This window comes from Poecile atricapillus, chromosome 1 (genome assembly GCF_030490865.1).
Source record: "Poecile atricapillus isolate bPoeAtr1 chromosome 1, bPoeAtr1.hap1, whole genome shotgun sequence".
Lineage (NCBI taxonomy): Eukaryota > Metazoa > Chordata > Aves > Passeriformes > Paridae > Poecile > Poecile atricapillus.
In genome coordinates, this window is record NC_081249.1 from 144,306,647 (window position 1) to 144,333,665 (window position 27,019).

The following is a 27,019-nucleotide window of genomic DNA, read 5'->3' on the forward strand; positions in this document are numbered from 1 at the left end:
GAAGAGAGAGCAGAAGCAAGCACAGTAGATAAAACTGTGGGGAGGAGAGCAAACAATGCTGAGCTTTTAGTTGAGGTTTGAGCATGAGGTGTAGTAAACAATCAGTCTACAAGTTTGTTTAATTTCTTTCTGTTTTGAGGCTCTTGCTGACCAGGAGAAACTAGTTGCCAGTGGTAATATTTTTCCTTCTTGTTTATGGAGTGTTGAAATGCTGCAGAAGAGTTCGTAAAGGCGGAGAAGATGGTGGTATAATTATGTAATTTTGACATTGTGTTTTCTCTTTAGAAGTCTTTTTCTGAGAGGAAAAAAAATTAAATACTATTTTTACTTTCTTTTTTATTTTGAAAAACCCCAATTTCCTTGCTTTCCAATAAATGTAAAATGGGAAAGTAAAATGCAAGAGTTTCTTTTTCCATGCTATGTCTTTTTTGATCAAAAAGCTTAATGCTAGAACTTAAGTTTGTTAGTTTTAGAGTGGCCAATTCATGTGTTCTATTGGGGTGTTATTTTTAAAAAATCAAGTTTATATATCTTTATGCAGGACTAACTTTTCCACTGAGAACTTGTGGTCAAACAGCTGATCCCATTATGATTCTTGAGAGTGGTGGCTGATTCTAGGACAGCATCAAATACTAAAACTGGAAGAAAAACGTTGCTTTGAGAAAATCTCAGTTGATGTTTTTGTTTTTGTTTTCCTCACTGTTCAACACAGGGTCTATTGTAGGAATCCGGTTGCCTGCACCTTCCAAACCTCCCGAGTCACCTGTTTCTCCCACTTCCTCTGTGTCTTCCACTTCTCCTGCCTCAAATTCATCTGCACAGACTGCAGTACCCAAGTTATCCCCGCCATCCAACCCAGCCACTCAAGCATCTTCTCTTCTTCCTTCAGTAACAAGTTTTGTGTCCCAGGCAGGCACTCTGACTCTGAGGCTCTCTTCCTCTTCTGCCAGCAGTGTCACAAACCAAACAGCCTCTGAGTCTAAAATAACCTGCAGCTCAGGTGGTCTGCCAGCCACCACTGCTAATCTCATACCTTTACAGTCTGGAAGTTTTGCTTTACTTCAGCTCCCAGGACAGAAGACTGTGCCAAACTCTATTCTTCACCATTTTGCATCTCTTCAGATGAAGAAGGATTACAGGAAAATATGCAAGAAAGAAGACTCAGGTGCTGCTCAGCAGAAGGAAAATGGGAAGGCTCCGTGCTCAGGTGACACAGAAGTTACAGAGTCAGATGCCACAGTGCCAGATGGGAAACAAGAAGAAAATGAGTTGTCGATTAACCAGTCAAATGCTTTTGAAGAGTCAGCATCTGGCACAGTCACACCTAGCAGTGATAGAAATTCTGCTACATTAGAGATGGTGGAGAAGAACTCAAAGGTGCTAGAGAGTTCTTGTGATGACAGCTTTTCTTCTCAGCATGATGTTTCTGCAGATGTCGTATCATCTGACCATTCGTACATCAGTGAGAAACCAAACGATGAGGAAGAAAAAGGGGCTTCTGAAGAGAAAGAGGTTTCTGTCAGTTCTGAAACTGTTGTGGAGGCAGTTTCAGCTAACTCTGAAACTGTTTGTGGGTCATCGGATGAGTCTTCAGTAGCTCCTCTGGATAATGCACATTCACACAGTCTTGAGAATCAGGAGTCTGCACAGTTGAAGAACCATGCTGAACAGGAGGAGAAACCGGTAAAAGAGGAGGAAGGAGATGCACAGATGGAGGAGGACAGCAGAGCAAGTTCTGGGCAGTTGTATAGCCAACAAGAGCAAGATATACAGCTGAAGATCAAGGAGGAGCAAGAAGAGACTGAACTGTTTGAGGACAGCCAAGAATTCCAGGGTGATGCTGCACAGCCAGATATGGAACAGAGTGAGTACAAGGGCTCTATAGAAGTGGAAAACATAGGAGAGAAAACAAGAAGTAGGTCTGAAATTGCTTCTGTAAAAGAACAGGATAATGCTTCAGGAGAAGAGCATACAGTTGATACAGAGGAAGGCAAAGGAAACATAGCTAGACAGGAGGGCAGTAACAGCAAAGAACAAGGTGCTTGTGATTCTCTGGAAGAAATGAAAACAGGCCATGACATTCTAACACATGTTAATAGTTCTTGGAGCAAAATATCTAGCATTGTACCCCCTTTGGAAAACAGAAGTGAAGTGGATAACAAAGCTGATACATCAGAGAAAAGTGACTTCCTGACAGCACCAGAACAGAGGGCACACAAAAAAGGTTACATGCCCACTATTGATATAACTGCTGATGATATGGAAGATGATGAAGAGGAAGATGAGGAGGAGGAAGATGAGGATGAAAAAACTGATGATTCTGCTGATGAGATGCTGGATGGTGCTTCTGATTTCCCAAGTGAAGAGGAAGTAGATGTTGAAAAAGTGGTAAGCATTCAACTATTTATGAAAGTTTTTTGGTTTTTATTTTGCTTTTTAATTGCCCAACTAACATGTCATAATCCATAGATTTGAAAGACAGAGTATTTTGTGGGAGTTTGTGTTTTGGACTTCAGTTTCTTTAGGAAGTGTAAATTGGGGTTCCAGGTGGAAATGTCTTTTTCTTTTTTGTTGCATGTTTTTTTTTAGGTAGCAGTGTAGTGGCCTTATAGAAATTGCCCATTTTTCAGATAACAGGAGTTCTCTTGAGCAATCTGTAACAGAACCGTTGCAGGTTGTCTTCCTCCAGTATCTACTCAGATAATTTGCTTACTTGTAATGTGACTTAATGATCCAAAAATATAGTGGCCAATCTAGTTATTTCTATTATTTTAAAATGTTTTCTTCTATTTCATTTTTGTAGCCTTAGTTAACATTTATTTCTGGAAGGAATATTTGAATCCATCCTTAAATTTGTTTTTTAAGTTAATGATACATTTAAATAGTATGTGAGAGCTGTAATTCCTTATTTGATAGAAAGCAAATTCTGTGCCAAAAGGCAAAGAATAAGGGTAAAACTTTGTGGTTAGTGTAGTTAAGGTATGTTTAGATTTTAATGCTCATAAAATTCCCATCAAATTTAACCCAAAAATTAAAACTAAGTAATTCAATGTGTAATTCCTTTTCTTCTTACGTATCACTACATGACTTAAGAAAAAGTGTATTGATATTTAAAATTGTGAAGCTCTTGTTTCATGAATTGGTCAAATGGACAAATGAACTAAGCCTTTTCTTGGGATGAGATACAAGTGGAAAGAGAGTGGTTGAATTGGAGAAGAGTTAAAGAACAGACAAATTGAAAATAGGAAAGATAATGTTTGTGTCTTCAGGACAGAATTCTTTTAGTTCTCTTGCAGTAGAAAATCATACTAAAGTTCTTTGGTGCAAATAATTCTAGAGGATTCCTAGAGCACCTGGGCAATAACTTCTTGGTACAGGTACTACAGGAGCCACCTAGGTAAGGTGCCCTCCTTGGACTGCTGCTCGGTAACAGAGAGGGGCCTGTGAGTGAAATGGCAACTGGCTGCTGCCTTGGCCATAGCAGCCGCGAAACAATTGAATTCAAATCTCTGGTGACAGGAGGAAAAGTGACAGCAAGACTTCAACCCTGGATATGAGCAGAGCAGACCTCAGGCTGCTCAGGAATGAGTTAGAAGGGTCCCTGAGGTTACCCACCTAGCTGACCAGTGGAAGCCAGTTGATTTAATCAATGGGAATCTTTGGATTTCAGTAAAGCTTTTGAAACTTTCTCTCACAGGATCCTTTTGGACAAAATGTCCAGCACTCAGTAGGATAAACACATCAAGTGATGGGTGAGCAACTCATGGGTCAGGTGTGAAAGGTAATAGTGAATGGTGAATGGTCACTAGTGGGGTTCCACTGGGCTTCATCCTTGGCCCCGTGCTCTTCATGCTCTTCAGCATCTTCATAAATTACTTAGAGGCAGGACTGGAAGGGATGCTGTATAAGCTTGCCAGAGAGGCAAACTGGCAGGAGCTGTTGACTCTCAAAGGTAGAGAGGCCCTGCAGAGAGACAAACCATATGAAACTTAACAAGAGAAAGTGCCGGATTCTGCACCTGGGACAGGGCAGCCATGGGTGTACAAACAGCCTGGGGGAGGAGAGGCTGGAGAGCAGTGCCATGGAAAGGTACATGGGGGTCCTGGTTTGTGGCAAGTTGGATCTGAATCAGCAGTGCCCTGGCAGCCAGGAGGGCCACCCATGTCCTGGGGGGCATCAGGCACATCATCACCAGCTGGGCAAGGGGAGGGGATTGTCCCACTCCGCTCTGCACTGGGGTGGCCTCACCTCCAGTGCTGGGAGCAGTTTGGGGCGCCACAATATAAAAAGGACATTAAGATATTGGAAAGCATCCAGAGGATGGCCATGAGGGTGGTGAAGGGCCTTACAGGAGTGAGGAGGAGCTGTATGAGGAGTGGGTGAGGTCACTTCAGCCTGGAGGAGACTGAGGGGGGAGACTTCACTGTAGTTTGCATCTTCCTCATGAGGAGAAAAGGAGGGACTGATCTCTTCTCTGTGGTGACCAGTGACAGGACCCAAGGGAATGGAATGAAGCTGGCTCAGGGAAAAGCTAGGTTGCATGTTAGGAAAGGGTTTTTCGCCCAGAGGGTGTCTGGGCACTGGAACAGGCTCCCCAGGGATGTGGTCACAGCACCAGCCTGACAGTTGAAGAAGAGTTTGGACAGTGCTCTCAGGCACATGGTATGTGTGCAGGGCCAAGAGATGGACTTCAGTGATCCTTGTGGGTCTCTTCTATAATAACAGGATATGCTGTTATTCTGTGATAGCCAAGTGAACAGCTCTGGCTTTTAGGGAATCTCTTCAACTTCCAGAAAAATAGACTAATCAGTTCATATTCCAGCTTGCTGTTCTCAGACAAGATGATAGCATCTCAGCTGCATGAAGGTGAGAAAACTAAATACAGATGTTATTTTTGGAAGTTCTTTTAAGTTGAAAATAGAATGGCTGTCTTGTCTTCAATTGGGTGGTGGCAGTTTCATACGTTCTGTAGCCTTTAATAACTTGAGCAGAGTTATCATCAAGTTTTGAGAACCACTGTTAATTCATTCCTGATGCCAGATAAACTTTTCAGACATGGTAGTCTTAGGAATTTGTTGGTAAACCAACAATGGTGTCTAGGTCACTGAATAGCCTGTTAACAAGGTTGATGTTTGAAAACTCTGTTTTCTTTCATCATTCCAAAGGATGATGAAGCAAAAGAGTAGAGATTTTAAGAAATGTTTGTTTTGGAAGAAACCTATTGCACAGGTTTTGAATAATATGGTTTGGAAAGCCATCTAAGGGTATGTCTTCACTGCACGCTCGCATGAATATGATAAGCTAACCTTGGTTCTAGAGCAGTAAAGCTGAGGAATGAGAACTCAGGGGACTGTAAAAATCTGTCTGGAATTTGGATTTGTTGATCTTTGTTGCCAGCAAGTTGAGTTAGCACATCAATGCCTAATGGAGAAACCAGTTTTGGATTTAAAAATGTTATTTTTCACTGGGATGTACTTTTCTCTCAGCATAGTGCTTACAAGACAGGCTCCACTGCTATTGTTTGTCAGACTGGATGAAGTCAAATCATGTAAACAGACTAGTAGAGGTTTATCTGCTTCATTAAACTAGTGGAAACAAAGAAGCAAAGAGTACGTGTATGACCACTAACAGTTTGTTTAGTGAAAATACTTAAGACAGCTCTTTTTCTACTAGTTTGGAATGTGAGCTGGTTTTGTTTGCTCAGCAAATGGCCATTTAAAACCTCAGAGAACTCCAGTGAGAGTCAGGATATTTGGTAGTACCTACCTGTAGTATCTATTACTGTTTATTTTTAGCACATTTTTCCACACTGGTTAATTGTTCCTTATTTTGCACTTCAGTGCCCTTCAGATTACCTTTTTACCTTGTGCTGACTTTGTGTCCTTTATGTAAAGACTTTTCTAGTCTCCTGTATTCAACAGAAAGAAGCTTCCTGAGATGGTATCTTTGCCCTTTTGCATTTCTTACCCTGGGTTGCATCGAGAGAAGCTTAAGAAGGTTAATCATTGTGGGTTTGGTGATATTAGTAAAATCTTCTGGGAATATTTATAGAAGCAGACTAATGAGTATCAGAACCTTGAACAAGTTCAAGTGCAATGGTCTGATAGGTGATGTTAAACTCTTGATCTCTAAGGCACGATGATTGCACACAGAGTTCCTGCTGGGAAGGAGTGCTTGGCCTGCGCTAAGTCACTGACTGTGGCTCCTAATTGTTCACAAGTCCTTGTTGGCTTAATCCAGAACCATGCCAGGGGTTGGTTGTGATCAGAGTTCCAGGGTTCAGTTTACTAGTCTAAACACAGCTTCTGTATCTGGCAAGATACTGTATTGTAAGTGTTCTTCAAAAGTGTTTTTCAGTCATTCTTTTTCTGAGCCAGACATTGAAATTATAAGAACTGTTATCAATTATCATAAAATGGTAAGTTTAATAAAAAGTGCAAGTGATATATTTTTGGGACAATATGAGTTCTAACAATCTCTTGCTTTTAGTTCAGAATATGTGTGAAACTTGCAGACACTGTAAGATAGAAGGCAGCTCCTGAAATGACACATATACTTCGGTGATGTGTAATGACATCCACTGCTGTCTAACCTCCTTCCTCAGAACTGTTACCGAGGATCCTGTACCATCAGGCAATTTGCTAGGTGTCAACAATAGCAGTTTAGGCTGCCAGGAACAGACAAAAATCAGAGGAGAGGGCTTAGAAACAGGCATTGAAATGCGGAGAGGGAAAAGTGCTGTCATTTCCTGACAACTTCAGAACTCTGTTGTGGGGTGGTATTGCTCCTCTTGTGTCTTCATTCCATAACGTATTTTACCTTTACTCAAAGGCATTTAGAATTTCCATAGCTACAGAAAGTAATTTGGAAAGACGGAAAGTAGTATGGATTGACTGATGCTAGAGGGGTAGGGCTTCCACAAGCATATTCAAAGAATCATGCTGGGCTATGGATGAAAGGTCAGCCTGTGGCAGGTTGGCAGTACTTCTATAGGAACAGCTGCTCCTAATGTCAGAACTACTTCTGGTGATCTTCATGATTGTGCTGTTTTTCTTGTTGCTAGGAATTCAGGGGTAGAGGGAAAAGATTTACCAACCAGAAGCATTTTCCCCCTTGTTACTAGATGTAAGAATGAAAAAAATGAATTGATTCTGGTTTTCATATGTCCGCATTCAGAATGTGTAAACCCAAAGATGTTAAGTTCTTGGTGGGCAGCCGAGTTTTTTACTTCTGTTTTTTTTTGTCCATCTTCATGAAAAAAGATACCACATACTGGGTTTTGAATACCTTTTTTCTAATATGATAGCTTGCAGAACATTTCAATTCTAGAGCTGCTCTAGACTGGATAATTTCTATCAACCCTCTGATTAGCCCAGTATAACTTAACAGCACTGGAAAATTTTATGACATATTTCTATGGTAAGTTAATTCCCTTACTCTCTGGATTGTAGCATCTTCTTTTGGACTACCCTGCCTATGTTTCCTGCAGTGTAATGATGTCCAAATGTAGTTTAGACAGGGTAGTTCTGACAACTGAACAAAACCAGTATGCATCTCTTGCACCTAAGGGTTACGGAAATGGAACTGTATAAAGTGGAAAAGCTTAGAGAAAGTATCAGGAGGCTTTCATCATCAAGGCGGGTTTATGGATAACCCAGGAGAGCAGGCAAGAATGTGAAATGCTTTTTGTATAAAAAAATAGATCAATGTTGCCACTACCTCTTGTACATGCAGTATTTTAAACATAATGGCAGTATCTGTTCAGTAGCTCTGTGATTTAAATAGTATCTTCGTTGGAATAGTTTTTGCTTAGTCAGGGTAGTTCAGGGAACTAGATGAAATGGAGTAGAGAATGGAAGTGTAATTACATTTTCTTGCCTAAGGTGAAAGAGTTCTTAGTTGTTTAATCAGACAAAAGATTATAATATAAAAAACTTCACTAAAAACTGCAATACTAAACAATTGGTTGAATGGGCATGTCTTCTTGGGAGAGGGGGTATCACCTGGACTTACAGATGGCCACAAGATTGATATTTAACTAGTCATTGCTACAGAACTGCAGTTGTTCCTTATCTCTCTCTTCACAAGTAGCAAGTTTTTTCGGTCAGGCAAGCATGGAGAAAAAGTACTCTTCAGAATATAATAAATATTTAAAATAATGATTTGGCAGCAGTTTGGAAAGAGCCAAAATCTTATTCTTTATCATGTAAGCAATTTACTGTATGATCCAAAGAGGCCTTGACTGTATGATGTTCTGACTTTTGCTGTCTTAGGTCATTACTAAGGTGATAACTATTTCAGATTTTGTAAAAAAAAAAAAAAAAAAGTCAATTTGCAAGAGTCTATGGTAGTAGCTTGTAAAGGCAGTTTAATCTTACTTGAAAATAGAGGCAGGAAAACTCTGCCCTGTGAAAGCTTTTCTTTCACCCATAATAAAAGCATCAATGAAAGAGATGAGTTCTGCACTTACCAAAATGCATTTTCCAGAGTTGCTAGTGGGAGGAATTCCTGGAGGTGACAGTTAAATTAGTAACCTTGTGCTTTGCAGTGGTTATTGGCTGGTGTAGCTGGAGATGTTGATTCCTTGGTGGTTCTAAATGTTATAATGTAATCTCTTTTGAGACTGAAGTGAAACTGTTTTGGCCTGAGCGCTGTTGCCACGTAGATACTCATCTTAAAAAAACAAAACAAAACCTGTTCCAGGATGCGTGCGAATACAGAGAGGATGACGAGCAGGTGGACATTGAGACCGTGGAGGAGCTTTCAGAGAAGATTAACATTGCCCGTCTGAAGGCCACAGCTGCTCATATCGACCCCTCCGACCAGAAGTAAGCACCCCTGGAGAGCACTGCACGCAGTTGTGTATCCTACTGCTGGGCTGGTGTCAAGTGATCCCTTTAAGCAACAGGTGTCATGTGATGACAAGGCAAGGCTTCTGTCATGCCTTCCTCAGCACTGGTGCTTCCCAGTGTCTGTGAGGATGGTGCTGGCAGCACCAAGAGTAGTTTCAAGGTGTCTTAGCCTTTTTCTTTTTCCCCTCTAATTAATTTGTTTATGGGGATGTATCTTGTAATATAAAATTAATGAGTGAATGGCCTCCCTTCCTGCAAACTGAAAATTAGCAGAGGGTTGTCTTTGTTTTAAATGTGATTTTGCAAGCTTTGTTTATTCTTGCTGGTGGACTTCTGGGCAGGAACAGTCATTAGGTTAATCCCTGACCCTATAAATGAAAGATTTGTCTTTGGGACCATTGCCCCAGCAAAGAAAGTATTTTTTTATGGACATATAGTCTGCCATGGTTGGATAGCTTGGCCTAAACTTTTTGGTTGGTTTGTTTTTGTTACTGTTGCTGCCCTTGCATTTATAATGACAAAGGCAAAATAAAAACATGGCTTACTTGAGGAATGTAACGATAGTCATGGCTGTTTTCAGTTGCATCAAACAAAAGAATGGGAAACATTGCATTGATTGTTTGAAGATTTATTTTTTTTTTTAGAAACTTTGAAAAAACTGTTTGGTGATATATCTACCAGATAGTTACCTCTTTTTTTCCTCCCCTTTAAGGATAACAGCTCAACTTCTGGCCTTAGGTAGTGACTTGGCTTTAAATTTTGAAGATCTTTCAGTGAGAGAGAAAAACAGATGTCATGTTTTATAAAAAATAATTTTAAAATGTGTGTTTTCTTTGTTTGGTTGCAGCTCCTGAGATATGAGGAAGCTGCTATTACTATATATTAGGATAGTAATAAATGTGAGGATTTTGATTGCTGGTTCTTGGTGGAGGTGGGATTGCTCTGCCATCTATATTAAATCTGTGTTTATTAAAAACAGAACCAAAACATAATTTAAAAAGATACTTTATGCAGCTAACAGTCACAAGCTGAATTTATTCTCTTTGGCATATAGTGAAATAGTTTGTCTTTTGCCCTCTGAGATAATTTCACAGCTCTCAGAGCAGCTCAGTTACTTCCAGGATGATGGCATTGGAGATAAGAGTTCACTTTCTTGAGAAAACAGTATCCTGCTTTTATGCAGTTATACAAGAAAAGTTAATTTTGAGGCATAAAAATGAGCAATTCTAGACTGTTGGAATGTAGTTAATGAGGATGGAGTGTATGAGATGAGTAGCATTGGGAAAAACTTTTTACCTTTCTTCCAGATACCATCTTCCTAATTCTTCGGATGAAACATTATCAGAAAAACATTCAAAGGTATATGTTTGCTCTCCTCTTTCCTTTTAGTATCACATCTCCATTTTAAAGATAAAGTTTCATCTCACATACAGCTCTTAATGTGATTTATCTGCCTTGCAGGTACTTGTGATTAAATGCAAGAAAGCAAATGTGCTGGGGGTGGCGGGGAGGGATTTGCTCTGTCCAAATCTCCGTAAGGCAAAAGTGCTGGTGCTGGCATCAGTGGGTTTCAGATTCAGCTTTAGCTATGGGATGAAGATCTGCCTTTTATTTATGACTGTGTTTGCTTAGGTTTTGTATTCTTGGCATGAATAATTTTTACAACACACTTAAAATACTAAATGAGCAAAATTTTCATGTGTTGAAGTATGTAGAATTATATGGGCACAGCATTGGATGAAGGATTTCTGAATCCAAAAATTTAAATATGTGTTTAGGCAAGTTAAAGATATCACAGAATCCTTTCAAACCAAAACTCACTGCAGTCCTTCAGAATCTCGTGCTGTATTTTCGGCTGGCTCTGAAGCCAGTTTCTCTGTCTATAACTGTCTGTGATATACTTGACATCAGCTCTAGAGCTTCCTGCTGTGGTGGGGTGGGGCTTTGAGTGTGGTGGGAACCGGGTGTCTGTCTGAGCTGTGAGAGCAGAGTGGGATGTAGGCCTTTGTCTGAGACAGTGATGGGGTCCAGGATGCTCTGTCTGCCTTACCTTTTCCATGTGTCCTCCTCTCTGCCCTTGAATTTCCGTTGTAAGGCCCTCGCTTGACAGGAATCCACGGCCAACACAGGAGCAATTGCAGCTGTACTGTGCTCAAGTCTGCCTGTGAGGGCAAAATGGCTCTCAAGAGCCAGATTTCAGGAGACAAGTCTTCAGATTCCTCCTAGGCCAGCAGGCTAAAAAATAGTATCACTAAATCTGAGGAGTCTTTCTGCTGATGCTCTGGGGTTCAAAGCAGACCTAAAATTAACTAAAACAACTGCGTTAATTACTTGCCCATTAAATAAATCGCACAGTTGTACAAAACCTGGGAGAGTAACATAACAATGACATAACAAACTTTTAAATCTGTGGAGATCAGTAATTTTGCTTATTGTCTGGCAGTCTTTTTAGAAGCTTAAGCAAATTCAAAACCAGAGGCTCTTTTCTGTTTGTTGGTGGATGTCTGGGGTGATAACTGACAATGTCATCTTTCACATTCTGACTTACAATGTCTTTTTGGCACCAACCCATATGAACCTATGAAAGAAAACAGAAATCAAACTAGTTTAACTCCAGGAAAAATATTCAAGTCTCCTGTTTTGATGTAATTATTTCATTCATTAGTAGACTTTCTTGACAAGCAAGCAAAAAATACTTGGCTCAAACTTACGTGATTTTGCTGTAATGCTGTGATTTTATCTAAGTAGCCTTGTGTTGTAAAAAAAACAATGCTTATGAACTGAAGAGACTCATGCTCTTTTCCATTATGGTTGATGTGATTATGTTGGTCACTTCTCTGGTCAGCATTTCATTTCTTACTGTGTGTGCTTCTGATTCTGAACTTTCAGGAAGACATAGTAGCAGGATAGCATGGTGTGGAATCTTCAGGTGTCTGTAGAAAGGCATTTGAGCATTGTTTGCCATTATATTGCCTTCTTAACTTAAACTGGTCAATTTGGTTACTCCTCCAGCAGAAGCATCAAACCTGGAAAAGAAAGCTGAAGTCCCAGGCAGAAGCCTTTGCTCATTACCGCCAGACACACACGGCAAATGAACGTCGACGACGTAATGAAATGAGAGGTCTCTTTGACAAGCTGAAGAGAGTTTTGGGGCTGCTGAACCTTCCCAAGGTCTCCAAATGCTACATTCTCAAGCAGGTAGGTATTTCGGAGCTTAAGTGAGGAGGAGGATCATTTAATTTAATCTGGACAGAATAATTACGCTAGTATCAGCTCTTCAAAGTGAGTCCCAGTGTAGAGGGGCCTTCTGTCCTCTCTGCAGGACTCTGTAGAACAAAACAATACCTGAAAGAATCTGTATTCCGAAAAGCTTAGTCTTGATGACATGAACATATGTTTCTGGATTGGCTCTCCCCTTGTATTCTTTGTGAAACATGGAACATTATGTCGTAATTCTTTAGTGGTTTACTGTGTACATAAGGAAATTTTTAAATCCATTGAAGGCTTACTTTTTTAATGCTTGAGAAGATAGCATTCCACTAGGCATTAAAAGCTTAATCGTAAAGATGTAAATGACAGGAAACTAAACATGAGTGGTAGATATGTAATTATGCTTTTCAGCTGTACCTAGAAACTGGGAGATAAAAGCTTGGAGTTTTTCTTAAAAATTGCTGACCTTTTCTTAAAAATTTACTGAGTACATTAAATAATGTACTGAGTACATTATTCATGGTACTTCACATGTTTTTTCTCAATCCTATTTTCTCAGGATTACAGAAATTTGAAAATTAATTTTGTAAATGTTTCTGGGAAGGAAAAATATTATTTTGTGTGTGACTGATTTATAAATCAGTTCCCCAATACTGTTTTAGGCTTTTGAAGAAATCCAAGGACTGACAGATCAGGCAGATAAGTTTATTGGACAGAAGACGTTACTGACACGCAAACGGGATGGTCTGATTCGAAAAGTATCCACGCTTTCAGGTGAGACTGATTTTGGATGTAAACTAGCTGCAATAATGAAAGAAAATGTTTTTAGGAATGAGAATGTGTGGAGTAATTGGTGGATCCAGATGTGCTATTGGTTCACATAAAATTCAGACTCATAATGCCAAAGTTGTGCTAAGCTCTGACTCAGTGATAGGCTCATCATGCTGTTAAAAATGGCTTTTGTTTTCCTTCATGCCTAAAGGAGGTGTAGAACGCTCTGTGTGCTGGGAGCCACGGGCTTCGGTTCCTTTGGAAGGGTGGGGTGATGGTGGTGGTGTCACTTCATTCTGTCACTGGTCACTTCCTGAAACGCCTTTTCTCTCAGCTCTTCACAGTCACACACAGCTCTGGTCAGGACTGAAACCTCTGACTACTTGCAGAGCATTGCAAATGTCCCCTTGTGCTGCTTTCCCAGGAACCAGTGCTCCTGGAGGCTAGAAGGTGTCAGCTATGTACACAGAACAAAACTGCAGTAGATTCTAAACTGCTGCTCATCATGCATTTCATCTTGTACTTACTTGTGTCTTTCTGTCTCATTTGGAGGTGTAGGAAAGCAGTGTCATCAGTGTCAAAACATGTGAACAGACAAAATATTCTTCTAATCTTCTCGCAGTCTGGGAATATAAACAGGGGGAATACCTGTAAAGTAGAAATGAAAGATACTTAAATCTTTTGTATTTACATTAATCCATTCATGCATATATAAGATATTTGATTTATAATAAGTAAAAAGTGTTGTAGTGAAGTCTAGTAATCTGGAAATGTATGAGAGGCCTTTTGAGCAGAGAGTGAAAGCAAATAACTTCACAAAGTAGTTACCTGATCTCCTGTATTCCTAGTGAATACCTCAAATTTGATGAGGAAAAGGTACTCTCACACGATAGTTAATTAAATATAGACTTAATTAAAGATATACCGTAGTGTTAGAACATAAACAGTAAGCAGAAAACAAGCCAGTAAAGTCACATTAACTTAGATCGTATTAAACTGTGTATTTCATATTATTATCATATTAAACACATAAAATGTGTATGCAGAAAATAAATTATTTATAAAATCTGTGTGCTTGTCCAGGGTTAGAATTTTCATGGCAATGGTAAACTATATGTGAGTTTACAGTCACATGTAACAGGGTTCATTAGTCCAAGAAATTTCATTCCTGGTAAAGGTAACATTTTGTCCAGTAGTCGTATATTAATCATTAGGAGACATGGGAGGATTTTTTCGTAGTTGTGGGTGTTTTCAACTCTTGTTCAGCAAGAGCCTGTGCTTTTCCAGGCTAATTTCTGCTTATCAAAGTGGTAGATAAATTCTAAAATGTGTGAATGTTTCTGAAGGGGAAAAAAAATTTTGGAATAAATAGGTAATTGCTTCCCTCTGATATTAAGTATCCTATTTACTTGGTGTGGGGATGGTGGTTATCTGTTTTATGGTAATGGAATAATGTCAGCTTAACATATTACTAGTTCTACTTTCAACATTTTAGTTTTGGAAAGAGAGTTTGAAGATAGGCTGACTCTCTGATAATTTTTCTGTAGGAAAGACAGAAGAGGTTGTCCTGAAGAAGCTGGAATATATTTATGCTAAACAAAAAGCAATAGAAGCACAAAAAAAGAAGAAAGAACCTGAGCCACAGAAATCAGCTGCACCCTCCACTGCTAGCACCCAGCAAGAAGGATCGTCTGCTGCCCCCAGAGAGCCAGCCCCGATAGCGATGACAAACAGAAGGGGCAAGCCATTGATACTTGCCAGGAGAGGAGGCCGGGCCACAGGTGGGCTATAAGTGGTGCATCAAGGGGAGACAGCCATTGAAGCTGCACCCTGTGGGAGGGCAAAATGCCAGCTGGCTTGTGCAGGCAGCCTCACTCCTGAAACAGAATTGTGCACAGGACCGGGAAATGTCCATATGATAGGTGTGGAGCCACTTGCTTTCAGTAAGGATGAGACCCGTACAACTGAGATCTTCAGGTGAATGTGACTTTGGAGTTTTGGAATGATGGGAAGTAAATTCTTACTAATTTGTCCTTTGATCTCAGGGAATTTCACTGCAATCCAGCAGTGAAGAGTTGAAGGTGGTGCTTTTTCTGCTGATTCAAAACCTGAAGTTTAATCCCCAGCATGCTGGGGTTGCTAGAACAGACTCTTTAAAGTCTCCCTCCTCAAAATGCTAGCTCTCAACATGGTGGAAGTTTACTCTAAAATTAAATGGCAGAGTGATCTGACACCTGAGAGTTTTTTTGTGGCTGAGAACCTGTAGAGAATTGTTCAACATTTATGGAGACCATCACATCGTAAATGTAGGAAGGACCAAAAGAAGCTTCCAGAGCTGTACCTAATGCTGGCTCGCCAGGTGCTGTGCCAGAATGAATGAGTGTTTTACATACTTCTTTTCTTGCAGAGGACTCCTCAGCCTCTCTCACACTCACGGCTGCAAGCGTAGTGATGACTCCACAGGGGCAGGTGCTTACTCTGAAGAGCCCCCTGGTCCCAGGGCAGGTGGCAGCTGTTCCTTCCACACTGTTGCAGGCTGAATTAAAGCCTCGAGGGGTTGGTACTGCCATGACAACACAGCCAGGTAGGATCACATGGGATGATGTTCATCAGTATAATGCTGTTCATAGATGTGCAGAGCAGTTTATGAAGTGAATGAATTTTGCTTTAGTACTTAGGAATTTTTTACAATTTGACTGAGGTAGAATTTGACTCTGATAAGAGAGATTACATGTCATTAACTCAAACTGTCAGTTTATCAACAGGTTAAGTAGAATGTGTTAAAATTTTGCTATTCAGAAATTAGGGAAACATAGGGAAGAATTCCTAATCACATAAGCAGTCTGCATTTCTGTTTTTACTACTTTAAGGTGTTATTATAATGTGAAGTCTTGCCTTGAAGTGTCCACCTCCTGTTTTCCAGGAGTATCTGAAGTATCTGAAAGTACTGTATCTGAGTATCTGAAAGGCTTTCGTTTCCACTTCATCCTCTGTTTTGCTTTTCTTGGTTAAGGAATTACTTCTGTGATGATTCAACTGCCAGGATCAACAGTTCCTGTCCAAGTAAAAGGAATCCTTACTAACTCTACCATTCCTATTACACTGTCAACTGTTGCTGAAAATCCAGTGCCCTCAACAGTGGTATCAGCTACAGCACCCCATTCAGGTAAGATCTTTGTTTTTCATGAATCTTTGTGCTTTCATGCGGGGAGCACTATCCCTGCGAAACTGAAGGTAAATTGTTTTCTCACTAGGAAGTAATGATAGATGTTATAGTCTGGGTATTCAAAGAAAATCACTGTTAAATGTTTTGAAAAGTTTAGAGGGGCCTCGAGGAGATTATGGATTAGAGCTTTTTAACTTTTCCTTCATCTGACTGAGCCTGCTTGCCCTCAGGAAAGTCAGGATGAGTGGATACTGAGATGTGTTTGTGATGTAATGCATCCTGGGGAACCTTCAGTTCAGAGTGGTGCTGGAGTTGCTGAAAATTTTTGCCTGTAATATCCAGGCTCTTACTGTGGCACAACCCCTTCCCATACCCTGCCAGCTCTGCTGCCCATGGGAGGGCTGTTTTTCAGGACCTCGTGCTGTACATTGGATCTAGGTGTGGGGTGGTTTCTGCCAGCAGGGTTCTGCTTGCCATCTGTTGTGCTAGAAGCAAGCCAATCATTTTCTGCTTCCTTGTAGTCATTTGGTCATAACAAAAAAGGAAAGCTCACTTCAGATTTAGGGCTGGGAAAAGTCTGAGTGCTATTAACCAGGAACGGCTTGGAGGCAGAAAATAAGTAATCATTTAGTCCCTTGGAATGTGTCTGTAGAGCACAAAACCAGTACTGGTCATAAAAACGAAGCTTAAAAAAAACAGTAAGAAGGAAAATTCTCATTTTGTTTGCCTTGTGCATCACCATCTGAACTGCAAGTGTTGCAGCTGGTTGCACTGGAGCTTGCTCTTGTTCTACAAGTTGAAAATTAAGCTATTGGTGTGTTAAAGCTTCAGTTGACCAGAGCTGTGTAAGCAGTTTAAATTGAACTGTATTTGAGGAAGACTTGAAAGTGAGCAAATTATACTTAGTTAGGAATTACCTCACAGTTAACACATATCCTGATGGATGCTGCTTTGTGTGGTTTTGCAGAAAGCGAAGATTCATTCATGATGCCAAAGATTGTTAATGTAACATCACTGGCTGCGGAAGCAGGCATGAATCTAAACCTGAGCCGAAACAAAAACTCTAATGCAACAGCAGCTGCAGGTAATCCAGCTTCTGAGCAATCCTTGGCTGTAGCACCCCTTGAAACTACGAATAGTGGCAACGTCCTTTCAGAAGAAAAAGCCAAACCAGGTCTGGGAGACAGTGGCGGAGACGGAAGAAATACCACAGGTCCAACAAAAGTTTTCTTTGAAAATAAAGATGCCCTTCCACAACTCTGGAACATATCACGTACAAAGGAACCTCCAGAGTCCTTCAGCAAAAAGCTCTGCATTGGTGAGTTTGTAGGAAACCAAGCCAGGAGGAAAGATGGTGATTCTGGAGGGGAAAGATTAAAATCCAAAGAAATATCATTCCGCAAGCTGCAGATCAAAGATTCCAGGATAGAAATGGAATTGAGGAAAGTAGCATCGGCAATGGAGGAAGCAGACCTGGATACAAGTGAGATACTGAGCAGCATTGAGGAGAGTGATGACACTGATGAAACCCTCACTTCTCTGCTCAATGAAATCGCCTTCCTCAATCAGCAGCTGAATGATGATGCCTCAGCCATGTCAGAGCTGCCTGGTGCCCTCAGCTCAGATTTCTCTCATAAAGATGCAGAAGCTTGTCGGGGAACAGCCAGTGATCTCTCCACTGCAGATGGGTCTTCCTTCCAGTTTGGCCATTTGGGAAGCAGTTTCAAGGACCTTTCTGAAGTTCCAGAGAGTGGTGGCTCTTTAAGCCCCCTTCTGCTGCACCTAGAAGATGATGACCTTAGTGATGGGGACAAGAACTCCGGGGAGCCTTCATCTGAAGCAGATGTCTTAAAGATAGTGATAGGTACTGAAATGAAGAATCCACTTTCCAATCTGTCTGTAACCAGTGGTGGGAATGGCAAAACAGTAACAACCTTGTCAGATGCTGCTAGTGTGACTCCACCAGTTTTGCAGATGAAGACTAATCCAGAAGCCAGTAATGCTGACACGTCATGGAGGCCCATGCCCAAGCTGGCACCACTTGGTTTAAAAGTGGCAAGTCTGCCAGTGGACTCAGAAGGGCAGAGTAATAAAGTGATGCCCTTACTGGCACCTGTAGTTGCAAAACTGGCACCTAGTGGGGCAAAAAATTCATTACCTGCAACTCTTCAAGAAGGACAGGATAACAAAGTAATGCCCACATTAGCACCTGTGGTTGCGAAGTTGAATTCTACTGGGACCTTGCCTTCAAATTCAGCAGGCAAATAAGTGCAGATATTTTTTTATCAGACTGGAACAGAGATCTAGAGCAGTGTGAGTCAGTGTCATTGTTCAGCAGCCTCCTTTGTCTGCAACACTTGTTTTCTGTATAGCATCAGCACTGTGTTCATCTGAGGGGCAGGCCCCAAATTGTCAAATAAGTGTTAGGAAACTTTAAGCATGTTGATGTATTTTTACCTCACTGTTGTATTCTGGGTGTTCTCCTTCCCCTTCTCAAGACAACAAAGACGATCTATAACCATTGCTGGGCACATGGTATCCTTCCAAAATTGGGTTCTTCACAGAAATAGTTTGTCAAGGGACTGAGAAACTGAAGCTGTTGAAAGGAGATTTTTTTTTTTTTCTCTCCCCAGTAGGGAGGCAGCTGTCTTGTTGGGGGAAAAAATATGGATTATTTGTTTTTGTACCAGGCAAATTATCTATGCAGAAATGGCATTGTTCACATTTGCTTGTTTTAATATTTGCAGAATATGATAAATATGCAGAAATCAGGTTGTAGTTACTCTCAAAGTTGATACCTAGAGCAGCAGAAGGGAAATCTGAGACTGCAGAGGGCTGAAGTGAAAAGGCTTTTTCTTTGGTGGTAGATAGTTCTCTAGCAGACACTTTTTAAGAGCTTATGCTTATGCAGAAAATTTTAATAAACATTTATAGCTCTCACTGCTTGGGGAAGAAAAATACATTTCCCAATGTAATTAGAAGGAGGACAGTATGTTAACTTTAATAATACTGTCCTCACTCTCACCTTCTGCCCCCATACAAATACTTCCCCCTTTGATGCTTAGGACATCTGTAAGGAAAAATTGCAGAGTTGAAAGAAAATGTGGGCACCCTATTGCTACATCTTTAAATACATTGCTGAAGTAGCTCAAGTGTTCTCCCAGGTCCTATTTTCTTTCCTTCTGTCATTCTTCAAGATGTATGTGGTGGCTGGGAATGTTAAGGTATTGCTTTGTGAAAACGCAGAATGCTTTCAGGAGTCTTGTAGCCTGGCGTAAGTGAGCGAGGTGTACATGTGAATGTAAATATGAAAATATGTGTATAGCTTTCCAAACCTTTCATTTCTTTATAAATTCAGGAAAGGTACTCAGAGGTTTCTCACTGCATTTGCACAAGCTGTGTATAGCAAAAAAGTCAACAAAAATGCTCATTACCAGGGAAATAGGGCAGTATTGAATCACAAGATGTATTTTTTATTCTTCTCTGCCACTGCTTACTCAATAACCTGTAGATGTTCTTCACTGTTCAACTGTTGAACTGTGAGGGGCCTGCAGACTGTAAAGATATTTATATTTTTGTACACAATTTCTGTTTTCATAGTTTTCTTGACAAATGAAGTTTTCAGCCTCGGAGAGATGATTTGTTAATGAGTGTATACACAATCTTTTCCTATCAAGTTTGTAAATAGAAGTTACGGTGCGCTTGGGGGGCTTCTTAACTGCTCCAAAAAGGTAAAATATGTTGCCGTGAAAATTGAAACTTACACAAAATTTCAATGGTGCATTTTTTTTTATGTTTAGGAATGTAATTCCATGTCTTAACTGTTCCAGCAACAGCAGCTGGGATTACTTTCTGCCCTCCAGATTCCCCATCTTTGGTGATGCAGTAATCCAGGAATTTCATCCTTCCAGCACTGAGGTTGTGCAGGTGTTGCAAGTGATGTTCTTCCACAGTGAGGGAGCAGTGTTTGTACAACCATCCGCCCTGTTCAGTACGCTGCATCTTCTGGATCCCTGTCTAGGTTAGATCCATCAGGGAATAGACATACCTTGGGTGTTTCCTCATCTTCTTATTACTTATATTATGCCACAGAGGAGAGAAGCCCTTCAAGCTCAGTGTGTGTAAAGTTACTCCAGAGACTACGTAAAAAAGATTTTTCACTTGGCCATTCTAAACAGTGTGTTTGAAAGTAGTTTCAAACTACTCTCTATTGCCTTTTGCATATTTACTATTGTAGTATTTCATGCAAGTCTCATATTAGTGATTTGGAAAAGAGAGTTTAGGTCATTGTGAGAGTCCTGCAGGGTCTTAGAGTTGTCACTTACTGCCTTAGGAAATGGGATTTACAATCCCACTAAGTACTTAGACAAACATTGCTTATTATTAAGGATTTTAACCTTATTTTAAACTAGTAGAAATCTGGAGTAACTACGTTATTTTACTAGTACTACATCAGACTTAAATTATTATTCTACCTGGGAATCTGGTTCTGAGCATTTCCAATAGGCTGAAGCTACTTATTTTTTTTAACTTGTGGCCATTTGTTTTGCCAATAGATTTCATTCCTCCTGTGCAAGAAACAGCAACAAGACTTGTGCTGTCATTACTTTTAAATTCCTAATTTAATTGATTCCTAACAACTAGCCCTTGTTTCTGCACCTCACTTTTTTGTGGTTCCAAACAGCCAATTTTAATCAGCACACACAGAACTGTGTGCTCTCTGTGGGACAGAGAAGTCGATAACATGATAACCGATCATGCATGATCTAAAAGAAATGCTGTACTTTTGAGGATGTTCTGTTTATTATCTTGGTAGCATAAAATTTCTGGATGTGAATTTACTGTTTGGCACTGGGCAGTAAAATAATTTTACTGCAGTAAGAATGTAAAGATGTCAAGATGACAGCAAAACCTTTTGGTCCCTAAATGTTATTAGTAAGTTAACTAAGAGCAGTCCCCCCAGTCTGGCTGTAAAAGGTGGCATTTGGTGTGGTTCCAAGATCTTTGATGGGTTCTACCAGCCAACAAAGCATGTTTGAAATGCTCTTGGGTTTTGCCCGTTTCACTGTCTCATGTCTGCAGCACAATATTTTGCTGTGAATTTAAATGCTGACTCTTTGCTCTTCCCTTAATCTCCCAAGCATTTTAAAAATTACATATGCTGTCATTTGAGGCAATAATCATAGAATATGACACCTAATGAGAAGATTCTGGAAACGGGAGAACCAAGGAAACCCCTGCCAGGCGCACGATCTCGCTTGACCAAGAGACCTGGAGATTTTCTTTGTTTTTTTACACATCTGTAAATAGACTGGAATGTTTTTAAGAATATAATGAAATGTCAGATTTAGCTTTTTTCCTTTTATATATTAAAATATATCTTTCCCTCTTTTTTGCTTTTGAAAAATTGATATTTTTGTAGAAATCTAACAGTACAAGACTCTTAACTGTATGTGAGAGACAAAGTGTAAAACTAAAATAAACCAATCAAGGTCAACTAGAAACTGGCTCTGAAAGTTTGTTACAGGGAGAGAGAGGGAGCAGAAATGACATGGTGGGCTCTTGGTGACACCTGGCATTGGACCTGAGCACGTGGTATGTGAATGCTTCGAGGCGGAAGTTTTGGCAGCGCAGGCATTTGGGTTTTGGTTCAAGTGATCAGACAACTCGGGGATTTCTCCCTTTAGTCTTAGCAGTATGCAGGAAATGTCATTGCTTGTAAGAGGGGATTTTGACTTGCTGAGTGCAGAAAAGGCACCAAAGGGATTTTATTTTCTATGAGATGTATCCTGAGCAGGAAGCCAAGGGGGTTAACATTTGGTCATGGCACAAAATGAAAAAAAACCTGAGGGCTGAGAGATTAAGCCCCCAGAAAAGTCTTCTCCAGATTCCATACCCCAACCCCAAGCCTGGGTTTATCCTTTGTTTCTTTTAGAGAAGTTGAACACAAGGGCTGTCCTATGGGAACAGGTTTGCAGATCTGCCTTCAAGTGAAGTGTCAGAGGAGAGAGAGGCTTTTTAAAAAGAAATAGATAAAATTCTCATAACAAGTAGCTGTCTATGGCTTCCAAGTGCAGTAGATGCAGTAGATGGAAGATAACATAGTTGCAAGTGTGTGTGGGTTCTTTTGTTTGGTTGGTTTTTTTGTTTGGTGGTTGATTGGTTGATCAGTTGATTGGAGGTTTTTTGGTGTTGAGGGTTTTTTTGTGTTTTTTTGTTTGGAGTTTTTTGGTGGTATTTTTTTTTCTTTGTTATGTAGTACATTTCTACAAATGAGAAATTAGCCTTACAGACCTGAGAAAATGCAAGAAAATACAATGAAGAGAGCAAGTACACATAAGGGTAAGCAATTAACTGGAGAAGACATGTCACAGAATTTATTTTTATTTAAAGAGGAACATCTGAGGTCACAGAAAGAATTGATAAAAATGGTCAATAGTCAACATATTATTTGAAATTTCTCATTAAACCCTTCAGCAAGGCCTCATCCTATTACTCCTTATTTTAAGGGCTAAAGTTACTTCGTGGAATAGAAAGAAATATAAGCATGAAGTATATCCAGTCAGGCTTGCAATGGAAAGAACTTTACAACAGAGGCCAACAATCTGTGCTGGGGATCTGTTTTTCAGTGTATTCATCGTGTTCTTGGAGATGCAGATGTTGGTACAAATAAACTCTGTTTACAGTGAAGAGTTTCAGGGTGCCTATGCAGTAACTGATGCTACAGCCAGATTTGAGTCCGTAAATGCAATCCAAAACTGTGGAGGACCAGTTTGTCTATAATTGGCAATGAGTGGAATCTAAATTAATAACTGTCATTTGGAGTCATGGTAGTGGAGGAATTGTAATGCCATTTGTTGTCACTTGAGCTCATTGCCTCATCTATTTGCCCTTTCAAATGCTGCTGCAGACCAAGAAGGCATCATTACACCACAGTGTGCTTAGCTGTTCCTGTTCATTTGGATTTTGTGTTGCCTCAGCTCACACTTCAGTTGTCCGTCTTGTGTCTTTTGGGAGTTGGAGGCATCTGACAGGTGAGAAGCTCTTCTGGAGGTGTCCCTCTCTTCATTCTGTTAATAGAGTTCTACCCCTAGAAGGGTTTAGTCTCCACTTCTCTGGGTCTTTCCTGATGAAGAGGAAAGCCTCAGTGTGTCCTCCTGACCAGCTGCCTGGGCCTCGCAGTGTTTCAAACAGCTGGAAGGACCTTTGCCCTGGTCTTTACACGATCTCATGCGCGCTCCTCAGCACAAGCACATCCTGATGCCAGAAAGGCCTTTGGGACCTATGGCTGTGTCTGTCTGACCCAGTTATGCATCCAGCCCAGCAGCCTGGGGTGTCTGATCTGTGCTGATGTGTTTGGGAATGACCCCGCTGTCCCCTGCTTTGGTGGGGCCACTCTCTGTGACAGCGCAAAGACCTCTCCTTGCTTTAATGGTGGAACTTACCTGGTTCATCTTGCTCTTGTGAGAGTTCCCTGATTTTTGTAGGGCTGTTAGCGTACAGGACTGAGGTTCCTTGAGGTTACAGCTGTTGGCCCTGGCTCTCTAGTGTAAAGTGATGCTGGAGATGAGAGTGGAGGGACTCAAACCCGAAGGCAGCATTTTGCCTTGCTGTCTCAGCTCTTAGCATGGGAGTAGCTGCCAGTGAACCAGGGTCCCTGCCTGTGTAAGGCGTGGATGTGATGGGGGGTTATCAAGGGGCAGTCACAGCTGCGTGGGTATGAGCAGATGGGCTGCTGTGCTGTAAGAGCAGGGCTCAATCTCTCTGCCAGCCTGCTGGGACCAGCTCCGAGGAGGAGGAGACAGGCTTTCCTGCTGCCTTTGACTCCCTTTCCCATGCCTGCTGAGCGCAGGGCTCCCTGCCTGCTCCCTGTAGTTCCCCTGCGTGGCGCAGAGCGGTGCCCCTGGCAAGTGCCGCAGCACGCTGTGCCTCGTGGGCTGAAACCAGGCAATTAAATAGCAGCTAAAAAAAGATACGCAGACATAAGCTGCATGCCATTTTTAGCGGCTTTCAGCACCGATTAACTCCTTAGGCAACAGCTGTATGAAACAGCCTGCCCAGCTCTTCCTGGTCTGTCCCTCTGGCCAAACCCCGGGCCTGCTAGGGCAAGGCTGTGGCTGCCCCCAACAGAGCAGGAAAACGTGCGGGTGCACAGCTCTTCCCTGGCTTCTTCAGGACACAAAGTTTCTGGTCTGTAGGCTCGTGTGGGTCTGCAGAGCTTGCATGAGCAATGGGCTCCAGTTTGGAGCTGAGGGTACTGAGTACTGCAAGGATATAAAACTCTTCATGCTTCTGAGGTGCCACTGGATCTGGAAAATAGACTTTTGTGCCCTGGACTTTGTGATCCAGTGATCTGTGATTATTCTTAGACAAAAAATGTAACATAACCCCAGTGTTAATACCAATCATCTTCAAAAAAGAGGCCAGAGTTTGTTTTTTAAATTGTGCTGGATCAAATATACATAAAAAACCAAAAGGGAGGATGAGTGCATGACGCAAGCTTGCTGGTTTATGGAACAGCACAGTGTGTTTTCCGCCCATGAGGATGGGATGACTGATGACCCCACCCCCCTTCCTCTGGACCTTCTGCAGAGTGAAAGTATGATCAAGACTTGTTTGATTTGTGGCAGCAGCTTGACTGTTCTGTGGAACAGTCTTTAACAAGAAGCCCATTAGCAGGACAATAAGAGCTTTACAGGTGTTTTTAGGACAGCGCACCACTGTCCGCTGAAGGCTGTTGCCGCAGCACGTGCCGCTGTAGCCTCTGTTTCAGTGCCTGGCCAGGATTTCCTGCAGCAGTGAGAGGAGAAGGGTGGGTCTGCACTGGAGCTGACTCAGTAGTATGGCAGAAGCAACTGGGGAAGCTGCTGCCAGCTCTTGCACGACATATCCCTTGCTGCCTTCACAGTGCCCTATGTGCCAGACCCTCTTGCAGCAGCTGCACGAGAAAGAGGAGCACCTGCTCTTGGCCTGAGGGGCAGGTGCTCCTCTTTCTCCTCTTCTTCCACCAGTTCTTCTGTCTGCTTGGGACTGGATCTCTGAGCCCCATCCTCTGTGTAAGGAAAAGGAGCTTAGACCCTGCTGCTTCCTGCCCTGCTCCCTGGCCCACCATGACACACAGACCAGCACCTCAAAGCCCAGGCCTGTGGCTACATTCGCCTTCTGGCACCAAGTCAGCTGCTAAGCACAGCATGTGCTGGGTTTTCTCTTCTGAGGAGCAGCAGTGTCAAGCCAATCCCTCTGCTCTCTTCTGCTTCTCTCTGGCTGGCCCTGCCCTCTGCATGGCTGTGGGCTTGCCAGCTGTACTCTTTTATTCACAAAACATGTTCTAGCCTAAGGTGTCCTAAAACAGCAATTTTGAAAAATAGAAATTCTTGAAGGGATCCTGGAATTCCTTGCTGAGTTTCTTTTCTCCTGAAGGAAGAACCTCAGTGGAGACAAGGTGTCTGGTTTCTTCTGGTATCCAATGAAGGCTGGAGCTGTTTGTGTAAACATCAGCTAAAGGTGCCTCTTGCTGCAGGAGCTGTTGCTTGGCACGGGTGAAGCTGCGCTGTCCTCAGCCACGAGCCCTTGGTCCCCGTGGTGCACCATGGCCCCATGGGGGCACAGCTCTTGATAAGAAGCTGTCTGTCCCAGCCAAAGGCTGAGGCACAGGCAGTGCTGTGCTTTGGAAAGGTGTGAGCTAATGTTGTGCCTTGTTTCAGAGACATGCTGAACCTGGATGTTACTAGAAAACATTATGTAGCTAGAGTAAAACATGATTTTATCAACTCTAGTTCTAGGAGTAATGTCTGCAGTTCTAGGAGTAGTGTCTGTGCTCCTAGATTACAATGGCTACTCGGTTTTTAAAAATGGCTCAAGACCTGCAGCTCATGACTGCTTTTGCAAAGCTTTGAATTGCTTCCTTAGCTTTTGAATGGCAAAAAAATCTTGCCCCACAAATGTTTTGTGGCTCTGACAAGTGGGGCAATCAACTTGAACCGGGAGGCTTAGTCTTCAGGAAAAAATGTTAATAAACGGCTCCCACGAGGCGAGCTGAACTGATGGCAGCCACAGTGGGAATTGTTACTACTGTGCTCCAGCGTAGACAAGGCCTCATTGTCTGGCTTTGATGGGGAAAATGTCCAGTTTTTCAAAGTTTGCTGAGCAAGGGAGAAAATAATTATATTGCAGATCAGCTTACAAGGGGCACATTCATGTTTGAAAGAAAACTTGATTTTCAGAGGGTGAGGAAGGAAATCATAACTGCCAAAGGAAAAAGCCAGCGGCGTTGGTGACCTACTAAAATTGCCTCAAGTCAGAAGTTATTCTGGCTGAAGGTGAGTCCCAGGGGGCTGGATCCTTGACTGTGGCTGAGAGGCAGAAGCATGCAGGAAACCAAGCAGCCCCCTGCCTCTGAAGGTACTCTGTGCTGCTGGCACCCGGGTGCGAGGCAGACGTGGCGGAGAGCAGAGCCCTTGTGTGGCTGGACACAGAGCTGCTGCTGCAGCTGCAGCTCCTCCGGCCCCAGTGCTCTCGTGACTCCAAGCTCCCACAGACAGAAGCTGCGGTAGCAGAGTCCCACAGCCCTGCCACCACTCCTGGGTGTGTGACCGGCCACAGCAGCACCACTGCTTTGAATCTGCCCAACTCCCAGCTTTCAACTCCTGGGTACCACAGCTGAGATTTCATCTGCAGTATTTGAACAAAACATTGGAAGTATTTCACTTCATGTGCTTCTATTTAGGAAGACCACAGGGCAAATGTGAAGGAATACGCTTTACAGCACTGGGCTGGCTGTGCTGAGCCACATGCAGCTGGCCCTGGCTGCTGACTGTCTGCCTCCCACTGGCACTGGGAGTATCTGCTGAAGCCATTTTGGTTGTCTCCCCAAGGGGGAGGATGTAATTATCTTCTTTTTGCAAGATTGCATGTAATTTTCTCTTCACTATCTTAGAAAAAAAGAAAATTGAAACAGAAGCAGAAATGAACTGTGCAACAAGCTGATAACCTATTAATTCTTTCATTAGATTGAAAGCAA

At 41.8% G+C, this 27,019-nt stretch overlaps 1 protein-coding gene across 5 annotated transcripts in view; it reads left to right on the top strand.

Annotated features, from left to right (window-relative positions):
• Window positions 1-21,503, top strand: part of MGA (MAX dimerization protein MGA) — a 59,082-nt gene extending 37,579 nt beyond the window's left edge. For 4 of the 5 annotated variants that reach the window (XM_058832592.1, XM_058832627.1, XM_058832609.1 and 1 more), the window contains 9 exons: window positions 713-2,388; window positions 8,704-8,828; window positions 10,160-10,211; window positions 11,865-12,050; window positions 12,725-12,836; window positions 14,381-14,614; window positions 15,241-15,417; window positions 15,847-15,999; window positions 16,967-21,503. In XM_058832592.1, coding sequence (XP_058688575.1) covers window positions 713-2,388; window positions 8,704-8,828; window positions 10,160-10,211; window positions 11,865-12,050; window positions 12,725-12,836; window positions 14,381-14,614; window positions 15,241-15,417; window positions 15,847-15,999; window positions 16,967-18,267 — 4,016 coding nt within the window. In that variant the 3' untranslated portion in view covers window positions 18,268-21,503. The remainder of the gene's footprint in view (window positions 1-712; window positions 2,389-8,703; window positions 8,829-10,159; window positions 10,212-11,864; window positions 12,051-12,724; window positions 12,837-14,380; window positions 14,615-15,240; window positions 15,418-15,846; window positions 16,000-16,966) is intronic. The other variant, XM_058832617.1, reaches the window with a different exon arrangement.
• The last annotated feature ends 5,516 nt before the right edge of the window (window positions 21,504-27,019 follow it).